General features: G+C 45.9%; 1 protein-coding gene across 4 annotated transcripts; it reads right to left on the minus strand.

The window, feature by feature from the left end:
- Positions 1–916: 916 nt before the first annotated feature.
- On the minus strand, positions 917–13,247 carry rfx3 (regulatory factor X, 3 (influences HLA class II expression)). Of its 4 annotated transcripts, XM_062558914.1 has the most exons (18): positions 11,489–13,246; positions 8,428–10,730; positions 6,925–7,037; positions 6,658–6,746; positions 5,659–5,932; positions 5,194–5,268; positions 4,716–4,897; positions 4,395–4,514; positions 4,186–4,310; positions 3,978–4,093; positions 3,234–3,349; positions 2,990–3,144; positions 2,802–2,899; positions 2,527–2,676; positions 2,190–2,398; positions 1,946–2,099; positions 1,821–1,863; positions 917–1,698 (listed from the first exon to the last, which is right to left on the minus strand). In XM_062558914.1, exons 3-18 carry the CDS (start codon positions 7,030–7,032, stop codon positions 1,418–1,420), a joined length of 2,295 nt encoding a protein of 764 aa, XP_062414898.1. In that variant the 5' UTR covers positions 7,033–7,037; positions 8,428–10,730; positions 11,489–13,246; the 3' UTR covers positions 917–1,417. The 4 variants fall into 4 exon arrangements, with proteins under 4 accessions (XP_062414898.1, XP_062414899.1, XP_037339720.2 ...); XM_062558915.1 differs by lacking the exon at positions 8,428–10,730 and having other exon boundaries at positions 5,659–5,929; positions 11,489–13,247; XM_037483823.2 differs by lacking the exon at positions 8,428–10,730 and having other exon boundaries at positions 2,990–3,141; positions 11,489–13,247.
- Positions 13,248–14,144: the final 897 nt, after the last annotated feature.

Genomic DNA, 14,144 nt, shown 5'->3' on the forward strand with positions numbered 1-14,144 from the left:
AGGGCAGGAGCAAGGCCAAAGACAGAGATTCAGATAAGTGAGAGGCTAAGCAGAGCCGGCCCTCTGGAGGGGTGAGAGGGGGGTCGGGGGGGGGGGGGGGTCTCAACGCCCCAACGAGGCGGCCCAAATCCAGCCACCGCTCACCAGAAAGCCAAATTTGTGGCTGGGACAATGCAAAGGGGGAGGTGGGCACTCTGCAGCACACAGTCAGGACTACAAGGACAGCTGCATTTTAAGGATAAGGCACTACGATAAAGCCGAGGTACATTAGATCCCTGACATTCCTGCTGCTCTGCGACGTGGCACCGTGGGACAGGAGACAGCTCTCGGGTGGCCCAAAGAGGCTCCCTCTCAGCTTCCTCTTCTTGCTTTGTTTTTGGTCCTTTGTAAACTTAAGATATTTCATTAAGACAGAAAATGCGAAAAGATTTTAAAAAAGGGATAATTGACGATTACAGCTGGTCAAGTAAACCACACCACAGAGCATCTACAATGAAGAAAGGCAAGCGTTATGCACGGCGTGCATAGAAAAGCTGCATTGAGTAAGTGGTTTTGTACAGCTGGTCATCTCGATCTCACTGCTATTTACACACGTGGCAGCACAGATATCTATTCAGGGGTTTCCTTTTCTGTGGCTAAAATCTATAAGTGGTTGATATTGGCTGGCTACCATATGAATGTATAACAGAACAGACAAAACTGCCCCATGAACCTTTTTTCTCCGAATGCCACACATACATATAATCCTCAGTTTACTTTTTTTAGCTACATACAAAACTTTGAATAATTTGTTCAGCCAATTCTTTACCAGCAGTTGAAATGCACGTGGACACAAATCATACTAAAATTAGGAAGGATAAAAGGAAATCAAAACATAACAGAACAACAATAGCACCGTGTTTTTTTGGGGGGGGAGGGGGGGGGGGTAATTGGTAATACCAATTGAAAGCACAGCAAAACTACAATAGGTGAAGGTCCTGAATCAATCTATGACTTTGTTCCGCTGGGAATGGTGGCATGGATTTGAGCTCTGAGACGTCAGTAGTTTGAAAAGAGTTGAATTTTTCCTTCTTAGACATAATTCATCCGTATAGACAGACAGAGGCCTGGAGTCATGCCAGGGCATGGAACATGTACCGGGAACACAATCAGTCCTCCTCCACCTGCCACATTACGATGGCGCACAGCCTCGCGTGACGGCGGCGGCGGCGCCCCCACCCAGACTCTAAGCAGTCAGACATCAACAGCACATCTGGGCCAGAGCACCATTCCGGCACTCCCCCACCGACAGGTAATAGATATGGAGAGGAGACGGTGCACCAAACAGACGGAAACATCTAGACTTACAGAGAGAAAATATGTGTGACAGCAAAAGCGTGGGGAGGAGGCGGGGGGGGGGGGGGGGGGGGTCAGACCCTCAAACGGAGGCGTAGGTGTTGCCTGTGGCGCTGCAGTGGCGGATGGTGGGGGTAGCGGCTGAAGGGGTTAAGATGTGCTCGCTGTGGTCCTGCTGGGGCTGGGGCAGCGAGTGGAGGACGCCCGGCTGGACGACCCCCACCACGGGGTGCGACCCGTCCTCCAGCGCCCCGACCTGGATCACCTGGATCACCTCGTGGTCCGACTTTTCTCGCTTCGCCAGAGGCTCCCCCGTCTCCTCGATGTCGTCGTCCAAGTCGCTGTCCATCCCGCTGGTTTCATCTGGAGGGGAGAGAAAGTGTGTAAAACACACTGGTGTGGACTTGAGAGCATATTTAAAATAAAAAATAAAAAAGCCCACAGTTTTTCTTGAGTACTGGTCGAGTCCTCACATATTCACGTACCTTTATCCATGTTACTGAGGGACAGCGTGTTGAGGCTTTCGAACTAAATACAGAGACAAAAATGATAATTAATGTACTGAAAATGTCACATTTCTGCAGTATTTCAGTGACATACGAGAGCGTACCTCTCCCATGACACCGATGGGGGTCTCTCCCGTAGCTTGTGCCACGCGATGCTCCACAAGGTAAAACATGTACTCGTCGTACAGCAGGCGAATCAGGTGGAAGGAACCGAAGCTGGCGGCACTGCGGAGGGTCAGGTCCCTGATCACCATGGAGCTGCAGAGACATTCCAAATAAAAGGGAGCGTTACTCCCAGGTGTGTCGGAGTAAGGTTTTCTCTTTTTAATTTCTTTTTTTTTCCTAGACCTGTAGAAGGACCACTTGAGCAGGAACTGTCGCGCCGCCCTCGGGAAGCTGGGCCGGTGCTCGTAAGGCTTGAGCACCTGGGTGACAACGTTTTCCAGCCAGGCGGCCCATTGCTCCAGAGAGCTCTGCTGCTGTAGCGTGGCCTTGAAGTCCTGCTCCAAGTGCTGAACAACTCCCTCCTCGCACTGGCACACCCACGATGCCTGCTCCTGTACGGCAACACAGACAGAAAGCACACGATGAAACAATAAAAAAAGAAAATAGATGAGCAGACACATTACAAAACAAAAAAAAAGCACCAAGAGCGAACGTCCGAAACACAGCGAGCCGCTCCGACCTGTACGTTGGCAAAGTCAACACGGTTGAGATCGCTCAGCATCTGGTTGATCTGCGATGTGTTTTGCAAAACCGCTCGCGCCGCTTGAGCCAGGTGGTTCAGAGATGTGTATCTGCGCAGTGTTTGCGCAAAGGCACTAACAGCGGCAATCTGTCCAAAGAGCACACACAAGCAGAGCACAGGTGTTGCCAGAGGCCCTCTCAAAACAGACAGGTCATTTTTCAATGCAGGACCTCCGCGGAAGGCCACGCTCTTTGAACGCTGTGCAAGCGCACCTTGGTCTGGATCATTCTCTGCGGAATGGCGTTCATGGCATTATTGAGCCAACCTTCCAGGCTTTTGGCAAAGTTGCGAATGGCTTGAGTCAAGGCACCTGGTGGACAGAGAACACAGGAGTTTACGATGGGGGGGGAGGGGGGGGGCGTGACAAGCACTGAAAGCGGCTCCTATGACGGTGGCTCACTGGGAATGGGTCTCAGGACATCAGGGATGAGGATCTCCACGAGGGCCTGGTACATTAAATGGTCACAGGTGCTCATCCATTTGAGCACAGCCTCGTTTCTGCACAGTTCCATCAGCTGTGAACGCGGGAGCCGGGCTTCGATCTCACTTAAGCTGCTGAGGAGTGAACAAATTTGCATTTAGAAAGACCACCCTAAAATAACATATATTTCTCGTTGGCAAAACGTAAATAATGATGTACGAACCTGTTTTCTGTTACAGTGGCTCCCTCTACAGAGTCAGGGGGAGAATAACGCCAGAACGTCTGCCACAACTTCTCAATTAGACTGAACTGGAGGTTGACAACCACATCCAGGATGGCCTGAAACAAAAAGCAGAGATTAAACCACTCTGGAAGCAGAGTAGGAAATAGTTTCTTTGAAAACTGCAAACAGCAAAGTCCCCAAATTAGGGGCGAGTAAGGAAATATCTTTCTCTGATCGTTGTGGTGAACTGACTCTTTGACCATGAGGAGAAAGGACGGCTCTCTGTCGGATCACCTGTGAATGATGATTCCTACATTTCCAGATGGTAGCAGAGATTTGATTGCAAACTTCACGAGACGAAGAGAAAATTTGCCTCTGAAATGCCAGCAGCCAGCATTTACCAATCTGTCACTATAAACACACATGACCTTTCCCAAAGTTTCCACTCTCTCTTGATGTTCTTCAAAATTTGTAAAACTTTTTTTCCCCATCTTACCTGCCTTTTCTAATTAAAGCTAGCTTAAATAAGATTAAACCAGTAAATTGCTGTAATAGGCTGTTGGCTGATTAAGGAACAGGAAAAGAAGGTGAAATACATGAACTACACATATTGTGGATGTATAAATGAATGCCACGATATTAAAAAAAGGGATTACTTAGCTTTCCCCTCGTGAATCACACACACACGTTCCAAAGTGAGCCGTGGAAGTGTGAATATGAAAGAAAGAAAGCCCTTCATCTTACCTCACAGTGCTCTCTGTAAAGGGACTGGAGAGCTTTCACATCCTCTGGGCTGATGTTCTCTGTATTGCTCGGTCCCAGGTCCAGCTCTACAAAGTCAGGGAGTGCCCGCGACGCATCTGTTGGAGTCATGTCATGTTTTCTCATTAAAAGTAACCTGTCAAGCTAAATACACTTCGAGACATTCAGATAAAAGAGAAAAGCATCTGACCAAGGAACTGCTGGTGGTGTTGACTCTGTGCAATGACGGTCTGCTCCTCTGCACCAGGGAGGTGCTGGCCTCCACTTGAGTAGTTCTCCCCAGTGCAGCCATCGAACTTCTGCACCGGCTTGAACCTGCAACAACGTCACTGTGAAAAACTGCAGCGGGTCTCCCCAGCGAATACTGCGCGTGCTGTACATGCCTAGTCGCCCGCGTACCTCTGTTTCTGCTGAACGGGTTGCTGTCGGAGTGCCATGTACTGCATGTCTTCTTGGAGCCGGTTGAGCGGCGAGTCTGGTTTCACACGTATTCCGTAGTAATGATATTTGGAGTTCCCTCTGCAAGGTAAAAAAAAAAAAAAAAAAAAAAAAACTGACGGTGACCCAACATAGACGGACTCTCAAAGTGGAGACAAGAGAAGAGCGGGTGAGGCTTCTAAAATATCATGGCAAGAAGAGCCACGTGGACGTAGGGCCTTTAGATGAGAAGATTTTGATTTTTCGGATCAAAAAAACAAAAAAAAAACAAAAGAACCCAACCTTGTCCCGAGGCGCCTTGTACGGAGTCCCATGAAGATGGAGCGGATAAGTTTGCCAAAAGAGGCTGCATTGACGGGGTCCAGTTTCTGTTCCTGGCAGTGGCGCAGGTAATGATTGTAGAGGGTGGAGCGTGGTAAACTCACGCCCTCTGCTGTCTCGTAGTTGTCCAACAGCCACTGGAGCTACAGGGGCACAGATGCTTTTTTTAACCCAAAAAGGATTAAAGACACCGGTCCATGCAAACCGCCTGGAGAACACCTCTCCAGACTAGCCGTGTGTTTTATGGCGTTGCAGCGCCGCGACTCTGCAAAAGCGTTCTACAGCAGCGAGGGACTTGAAAGCAATAGTCACAATTAAAAGCAGTAAAGCAAACTTAAATGTAGAGAGCGTCGAGAGGGGCAGAAGTGTAGCAGAAGTCAAATTCTGGGGGGGGGGGGGGGGGGGGGGGGGGGAGAAGCATTCGTAAAAAGAAACTTACATGGCTGTTGAGCAGCGAGCTTCTCTGACTGGATAAACCCTCAGATTTTTGGAGCGTCTCAATCGCCATTTCAATCTGATAAACCACACGAAGCACAGGACAACAAAATGTAAGAGGGGAGGAGAAATAAAAAATTAAATTAAATTGAAAAAAAGGAGAGAGAAATAAAAGCACTGACGTGGACACGTTAGCATCCACGTGCAAAAATAAAGAGAATCTAGAGAAGGATCACAAAGCAAGCACCACTAAACCCAAGCAAAGCACAACTGGCCGTCATTGGAAGAAAGTCCGAGGCTAGCGGAGAAGTGGCGACGGAGGCTTGACGAAGCACTCCCAGTCGTGGGACAGCTGGTGTGTAGTGGTTTTTAAATTTATTTATTGGATTAAAAGCAAACGGTTTTAGCACTTGTGCCCGCATTCTAAACGAACAGCGGAGACGCCATTGGCGGGGCGCTATCGACTCACAGTGGCTGGGGAGGCTCGCGCCGTCTGGCTGACGGGGTGCGGTGCAGCGTTGTCCATGATGTAAGCGCCCGGACTGGTGCTGATTACCTGACCCCCCGCTAGAGTCATGCTCATTCCTCCGCCGCCCCCGCCGCCGCCGCCGTTGTTGTTGTTGTTGGTCATGCCGTGCGATGTCACCACGGTGGACACTTGCGACGAGCTGCTCTGCGTGTCAAAGTAGTTCCCCCCGCTGTTCTGGCTGTACAGCTGCGGCTCCGAGTACGAGTAGGTCCTTCTGTTCCAACCGAGAGGTTAGCAGTCATTTCACAGTTATTTATTTATTTAGAAATGAGGTCATTGTTTACAGTTTTTCCACAGGTACAGTCAAATGATGTCAACAATCGTCCAATTCAACATTCATTCTTTCTTTATTGATTTCCTTTTAAAGTAACGGCAACGGTTTTGTTCATATATTTAGATGTGTTTTCATCTGTGATGAGATCAATAAACTACCCCGGCACTCAGGATATATCCAGCGGTTTGCTGAATGTTTGATTTTGTATTTTAAGCACTTAGTCGAGTCCCAGTGTTTGAACCGGCAGCTGAGGTCACCCAGTAACTGTGCGTTTGTGTCTACACATGTGTGCGTCTCCGCGTTATCACAGCAGGTCAAACACAGCGGGGGCGACTTGAGTCCATTGTCTATGTAACCCCCCACTTCTCAGACACAAGGGGACCCTGGCGTAGCGTCGCCACTTAAAAAAACAGGCCTACTTCTGGTCATGTTCAGGTGACTGAGCGCAACAGAGCACACGGTGACCGCAAAACCCCTCACATGAGTCAATAAACACAACCCCCCCCCCCCCCCAAAAAAAAACAACGGAATGCACTCCCACCGACATCATGTGCTTGTGACATGAACGATGGTTTGAGGAGACTCAAGGAGGAGAAAGAACAGGCTGCGGGGACTATTATTTATAGAGTGGTGTAGCCGCAGAACTTGGTAACAGACTGACTCACATGTTGCCATTAGTGTAGACGCCACTGTTTTCCTCCACGTACTGCACCTGTGCCGGGTAAACATGCTGGACCTGTTGAACGGTCTGGGCCTGGTAGGACAAATTGCAAGTGTTGCAAATTAGTTATTCAATTGACCGAAGGCACATATTAGGGTCTGTCAAACAAAGACGTGCACACAGGAGATGCACGCGCGCGCACACACACACACACACACACACACACACACATACACACACACACCCACACAGACAGGCAGGCCGGATGTACCTGTTGCTGGACAGGCACCTGCTGGGTGGAGCCGGTAGGCTGGACAGGCACGGCGGTCTGAAGAGGGACTGTGGAGGTGGAGTCAGCACCTGCCTCAGGGGTCTGCATGGCGCCTAGATGAGGCAGGAGAAGACATTGTGATACCGTAGATAGATAGATGGTCACGATCAGGGAAAGGCCAGGAGCACCGCGGAGCCACCAGTTTAACTGGCAGAGCAGCTGTGCAACTCAGCATAATGACCTCAAAGCATTCATGGGTTAGGCCGAACGTGGCAAATGCAACATCGAAAACGCCTAGCAATAGGGTTTTGTCTCAGACGAGTCAATGAAAAAAAAAAAGTTTTTTTAACATTTGCCTCATGATTTGGTTAGCCCGGGACAAAGAATGGCCCTGGACATAACAGAAAAAACGACAGATTTTCTTAAAATCGATCGTACTGAAGCTGCTCAAGAGTAATTCCCCCCCTAGCACCTGTTCCTGCCTTGCAGTACTTAATGTACTGAGAGCCTCATGCATCAGTGACACATGGTCTTGTCTCCATGTTCACAGCCATAAAACAAGTTAATATTTAACAAGCCACAAATAGATGATGCCGCTCGTGGCTCAGTCAGTTCCCGATTTTACAGGTTTCACGTTGCTTGAGATTGAAGGTCCAGGATCAGTACAAAGACAACGTGCAAGGGAAAACTGGGAACTCTTTAAAGTTTTTAAAGTGACCAGCTGTATATGTATATATATATATATATATATATATATATATATATATAAATATAAATAATTTAAAAAAAGGTGTTGCTGTGCATCAGGGACTTAAAACCATGTCTACAGCACTTACTGCCAATGGCTAAAATAAGCTATTCTGACAATAAGGAAAAAGGCTGCGAGGAGACACTGGTGGTGAGCTGGTGTTTATAAGTTAATATTAGTACGGCTGGCTTCCATCACCCATTCCTTCCAGGGAAAGGCCACCTCCTCTCCATCCCAGTTTCCACGAACAAGCCTCTCTTGGTTAATTAAGCCGGGTCTCCCAACAGCTTTGAACCTCACCAGGGACAGCCTGCCCCTTCCCTTTAATATCATACTGGCATTTTTCTCAGGGAAGAAGGGATTCACTTTATTTGCGTTGGGGGTGGGGGCAACCTTTAGAGTTGGACTACGAAGCCGAATCAATTGTTCCTCGGGTGCAAGGAGAGTGTGAGGAGATGGTAAGGAGGAGAAATAAAGAGTCTACATATATCTACTTTAAATATACAGGGGCATAGAGATTCATTAACGCAAAGCCATCTGCTTCCAGCATGACTATTTTCAACACCTTTGGGAGGGGGGGATGCGAGTATATACTATCACTGTCAGACGTGTCAGCGGGCTGTTGCTAGACAGGCTGCAGTCGGGCTCGGGGAGAAAAGAAAATAATAAACCAGTATCCCGTTAAAGTTTTCATGTTCTGCAAAATAGACAAGTCACTATAAAACAATGACATAATTTGAAGAAAAATGACACACCTGCATATACCAGCAAGAAGCCCAGGTAACTCCTTTTTACCCTAAAGTGGCAAAGCCGCCGGATGCAGGGCACCCAGAAACGATACAAAATGTCAGACTCCAAAGTCAAAGTGTAGCCTTCAGCTTCCTGTAACCAAATGCTCAGTGAAAGGACTCGTGAAGAATGGGGAATCTAGAATTATATTCCACAGTGCGGTTTGAAAGCCAAAGAACACGGCCCCAACTGAGCCCACCAAATCTAGGGAAAGAGCCCCTGCATCACAACACACTCTTGTTGCCTCACACCAACCCCCTCCAAACACACACAACCACACCTCCTGCCTCACCATTCAGGCACTCCCTTGTGGCCCACTTAAATGCTGTGCTCCACTGAGCAAGTGCAAGCCCTACAAAGACACGGAGGAACAAAAGCCACCACCAAGGAGGGCAACGTTTCTCCCTGCGTTTTTCTCCCCTCTATTCCTCGTACTAACGCGGCGAGCAACGAATGAGGGGGGGGAAAAAAAAAGTGCAAAGTCCACAGTTGCCGCTACCAGAAAATACACGGTTCCAGAATTTCCTCTTTAAATGATTGTGTAGGATAAGGGCGGAGTCTCAGGGACCAATCGCAGAATTGGGAGCCGGTGAACAAGGTTCAAAAGTACACCGCACGCAATATCGCTCCCTCTCACGATGCACACGAAAAGTACATGGCAACACTAAACAGGACAGGCCCAGGATCAGGTGGAAAACAGGTGGAGGGAGATGGGATTGAGAGCTGTTGAAGAAGGCGGAGGTATGCAAACAGGAGTTGAGTTTAAAAATATAAAAGAACTATTATATCGTTATGGAGAGCGCAGATGTTGATTTTGCTGTATAAAAACCATCACATCAGTATGTGGGACGCGGTCAGTTGTAACAAAGCCTCAACACACAGTAGACGGAAACGTCAAAATAACAATAACGTTGTTATAACATGGATCACAAAGAGAGTCTAATTGTATATTGTTATTGACATGTGTGGGGTCAGGAAGGAGAAAACAAAAAAACAAGGACATTTAAGTCTCATCTTTCAAAAACAATACACATTATTGTGGGCAGGCAGGGGGGAATAACAAACCAAACATGCTGTATTCTCCTAAGCCATGAAAATGGATGACTGAATAATTGAATTAATCAGCCCCTCTTTAAGTGATTGGAAATGTAACAGGATCCATGCAGCAGGTGGCATGGTACTATTTCTGCGCTGGCGGATTACAGGTAAGTGGTAACATGATATGATAACTAGCAGTCCCCAACATCCTGTGTGTCGGAAGAGGTGTCTGTGCATGACCCATTTTGGGTCGTGTGTGCCAACAAATCAATATATCCACATTATGTTAGGCTTTTACATAGAGTATGCAGGGGGGTAAAATAAAAAATAAAAATGTGTGATTTGTATTTTGATCAAAATGGTTTGAAGTGATCCAGCGCTTGTCAGGCTGCACGAGCACCGCTGTGATGCACAGAATGAAAACATAACCCAATCACGATCAAATCAGCTGTATTGCTGTATCGATTCATTTCCGTGGGCGGAGAACACAGTAGGTACGACTCGATCACCAGGAGTCCCGTCACTACGAGAAGGAGCACCTGTCCTCTCCACCTGACACACCCAATCTCTACCCTGACGGGAAATCACAGGTCGCAGCTGCACAGGAGACCCAGTGGACCCCGAAATAGTTGTGATGCAACATTCGGAAACCCGGCCTGCCCCCATGTGAACAATCCACAGGGCTAAGCCATCTTAAATTACAAGTGAAAGGAAAGGGCGTTTGTTTTGAATTACGTTCATGTTTTAAATCATTTTTTTTTTAAAGGGAGCCCCAGGTTAATGTGGCATTATTAAAAATGATCTTTAGGACCCGGACCCCCTTTGGGCAGTGACAAGCTGAATTTGAGTACACTCCTTTCTCTGTTCCTTTTTAGCGCGCCCAGGAGGAAGCAAACACGCACGTAACACAATCACAACACGCAATATTTCTCAATAATTACAGATGCTTTTGCAGTAGGGGGAGAGAGCTACGTCTTGACGTTACCAGCCCTGCAAACAATGTGAAATGCAGAATAACAAATCCCCCAAAAATACATTTTAAAAAATCGGGTGGTAACACTGAGGCATTTTAATGTTAATTCGGGCAGGTGTGTTTTTTTCCCTTCTTCTTCTTATTCTTCTTCTTCTTCGAGACTGACCACAGGGAAACTTCGCCCCGTGTTATCGCGTATCGCAGCCATCGGATGCCACAAAGAGGGCAGATGGAGAGCTAGCGCAGCTATCTTGCTCCCTAAGACAAAAGGGAAAGTAATGGCTCAGCTATTGTCAATAGCAGTTAGTGTGTGTGTGTGTGTGTGTGCGTGTGTGTATGTGTGTGTGGGGGGGGGGGGTAAAGCTAGCTCTCGCAGCACTCTCCCGTTTGCTGATCGACCTCATCGATTGTGTACGACCGAGCAGCTGTAAACCACCCGACAAATACACTCACATTACCGCCGCAACGTTAGCATAAAAACGGGTCACACCACAACAGGCACCGTGAGCGGGCACCGGTGGCGTTAGCAACCTAGCAACAACAGACACCTGCTCCTGCTCCAGCTGACCAGCTAGCATCCGGGACTAGCCCAGACCTATGCTAACACCCAGCATGGTAAGTTTAAGCACACACGTTACACGTAAAACCCGGTTGGCTTCCAGCCCGCCTGACGTCTCGGTCAGTTTTAGGAACCAGGAACCCCTTAACATGTTTTTTTTTATTAAACGTGGGGACACCGAGGGCTTACAGCTAGCGACCGGGACCCCCTCACAGCTGTGGGTAACATATCTACAGGCAACGTTAGCAAGCAGGCTACCACGTCACAAAGAAACACCCTCGCTAGCAAACTACCCCAGCTATTCACCGAGCCCTTCATTCAGCCGCAGAGCGAACACAAACCGCAGCGTTAATATCCCCCCGCGTACAATTACCCCCTCGGAAACGAGGAAAGCCCATTTCGTGCTAAGCGCAAAAAGAAATAGTACCAACCAAAAAAAAAAAAGATGGATTCAAACCTGAGCTGTGGACTGGTTGATGAAGATGGGGATGGTGGAGGAGGTGGTAATGATGGAGCGAGAGGTTGTTGTTGGTGGGTTACAGTCGCCAGGACTACGGTGACTATGGCGCTGCCTCACTGGGCAACAGTTGCTATAAAACTCCCCGGGAGCGCGCAACCTTACCAGGCAGGTGGGAGGAGATTAAAGCGCACCTAATACAGTCTTACGGAAATAAACCCACACCGAAATACGTATTATGTGTTTGAATGATTTGGGACTACGGAACAAGACTGTGGAATTATACCAAAATTATACCAGAGCGTGTGCGTTTTGTCGTTTAAATACATTTAAAATAAAAACAAAACCAAATACAAAACAGATTACTTTTGTAAGCGTATTCCTAAAGAAAAAGAAAATACATTTGCATCATTCGCCAATGAAAATATGTTTTATAAGGACCATACCCTGAAACGGGACCATCAATGTGTTCTTGGGTAATCATTTGATTTCTTTTTTTTCCTTACAGTCATAAAGACAGGACATGATAATTCATCTTCATCTGTATGTGCTTCATTTGAAGGTTATTTCATTTTGTTTTTCTGCTGCAGTGATACAGTCTATGGTTGTGTTTTTAAGATTCTGAGGAGGCCAAGTTGATCTAAGTTTAGTCCAAACACAGGGCAAGATGTAGATACATGGTTTAATATGAGGCACTGGCCTGAAGCTAAAGGTCTCTCACCAAAGCCTGCCATAAAGATACATGATAAATGTGTTCCTGCAAACAACCACCACGGTCTTTGTCTCAGTATTCTCAGTACATTTTGGGATTTTCTGTTTCATCTCCCTTCAGTGCAATGAAGAATTTAGTTTACCACAGAGATATGTACGTCTTGACACTGACTTGTTAATTCCACAATATAAAATAAAAACACGTTTTATCTGTATCAGACAATTTTGTTGGATATAAAAGGGGAAAATAGTTTAGAAAATGGTTATCGATACCACCTAGTGGTTGCTTTAAAAAAGAAGAAGAAAAAAACAGAAAAGCATACACTAACACGTGACCTGTTTTCAGCTTGGCCAAATGAACCTTGATTTTTTTCCCCCCCTTATTATTGTTTTTATCTTGCTATTGGGGCAATTATTTTACTTTGAATATCTGTTTGCTTTCAATCACTAATAAAGGTCAGTCAGAAATGCAACACTGCGGGTCCATAAGACGTAAGTTAAACAAATATTCCTGTAACCCAGTAAACTCTTGTCTACCGTTTAGACTACAGTTCACAAACCATCAACCCTTGCACCCACCGCCAGTGTTTAAATACACATGGTGGGCATAACCATTATGCCGTTTCCATTCATTCTGACATCTTCGTAGTATCGAAATAGCATTCAAAAACAGATCTTTCATTTCTCTGAACATTGCTTGTATCTGAAATTTGAGAGTTGAACAAAAAGCATTGCATTCCTTGCCCAAAAAGCGAGATTTATTTTCGTGTTTCCCCACCTTGAGTGAATTATCATGTACTTAAATGTATCGTTGACTAGATGATTGCCTTCCGATACCCCGTTGTACATTGTTTTTTGTGTATATTTGGAACCACAAATGGGCAAGGGAAATTCCTGGCATCAAGTTAATACCATTCTTCAGTACTGCAGTTTATTTATTGAAAATCATTTTGTATTGTGCGAATAACCTCGCTGTCCTACTTTGATGTTGAAGGGTGAACCCCCCTCCTTTTGAATCTGTCATTATTCCGAAAAAAATAAATACATAATAAAATGTATTGCATTTCTGCTCGATACAGAGCTTAACTAACCCCCTGTGTCAAAGTTATAACACTTTTTCTTTTGGTTAGCAGGACTAAACATATGGTTCTTTTTTGGAAAATCTGTTGTTGCTAGGCAACTACTGAAACCCCGCATCTGAAGCTTGACACTCATTTGGTAAAAGAATTTTTTTTTTTTCAACTAAAAGAGTTTTCTTTCAATTATAAACCAGAAAAAAATCAAATTAGCAACCATGATCCGATCCACAACAGTTTGGTCAATTATTGCACACAAAGACAAAAAAAATACGGGGAATTAAAAACAACGGTACAAATGATCTCCTTTTTATTCAGCTATTCCAAATATTTGCAAAAGTTAAAACACCATTGCAGTGGATTCTGCTTATTTTAATCCATGTGTATTTTACCCTGCTGCTTCTCATGTTGAGTTTTTAAATGTTTTTTTTATTTAAAATCCTTTCAGAACACTGTAAAAATCGCACATTTGCAGGTACACCAAATTTGCGCTTGCGGGTGGTATCTATCGTTTCTGCTTTTAGTTGTGTTATGGTTCCATCTGAAAGTTCAAACTGGTTTCAAAAAGGCTAAACAATTCTATAACTCGCATGAATAAAAGCAGCTATAGTCACTGATTAGTTACAAATGTCGAGCCAGTTTTAAATGTTTTGATGTGAAATGTAAGCTATCAGCAGTAACAAAACTAAAAGGTGTAGAATCATTGGTGTGGTCACCAACACAAACCCACCTCATGATCTAGGCACAGGAGCAATCATTGCACATTACAGTACTATACTCAAACAACATGTTATCTCTATGAACATTACAGTGAATTTGTTACTATAGTTACAACGCTGTGGTTCTAAGAAAAACCTCCCCTTGCATAC

The sequence above is a fragment of the Pungitius pungitius genome, chromosome 18 (genome assembly GCF_949316345.1).
Source record: "Pungitius pungitius chromosome 18, fPunPun2.1, whole genome shotgun sequence".
NCBI classification, from domain to species: domain Eukaryota; kingdom Metazoa; phylum Chordata; class Actinopteri; order Perciformes; family Gasterosteidae; genus Pungitius; species Pungitius pungitius.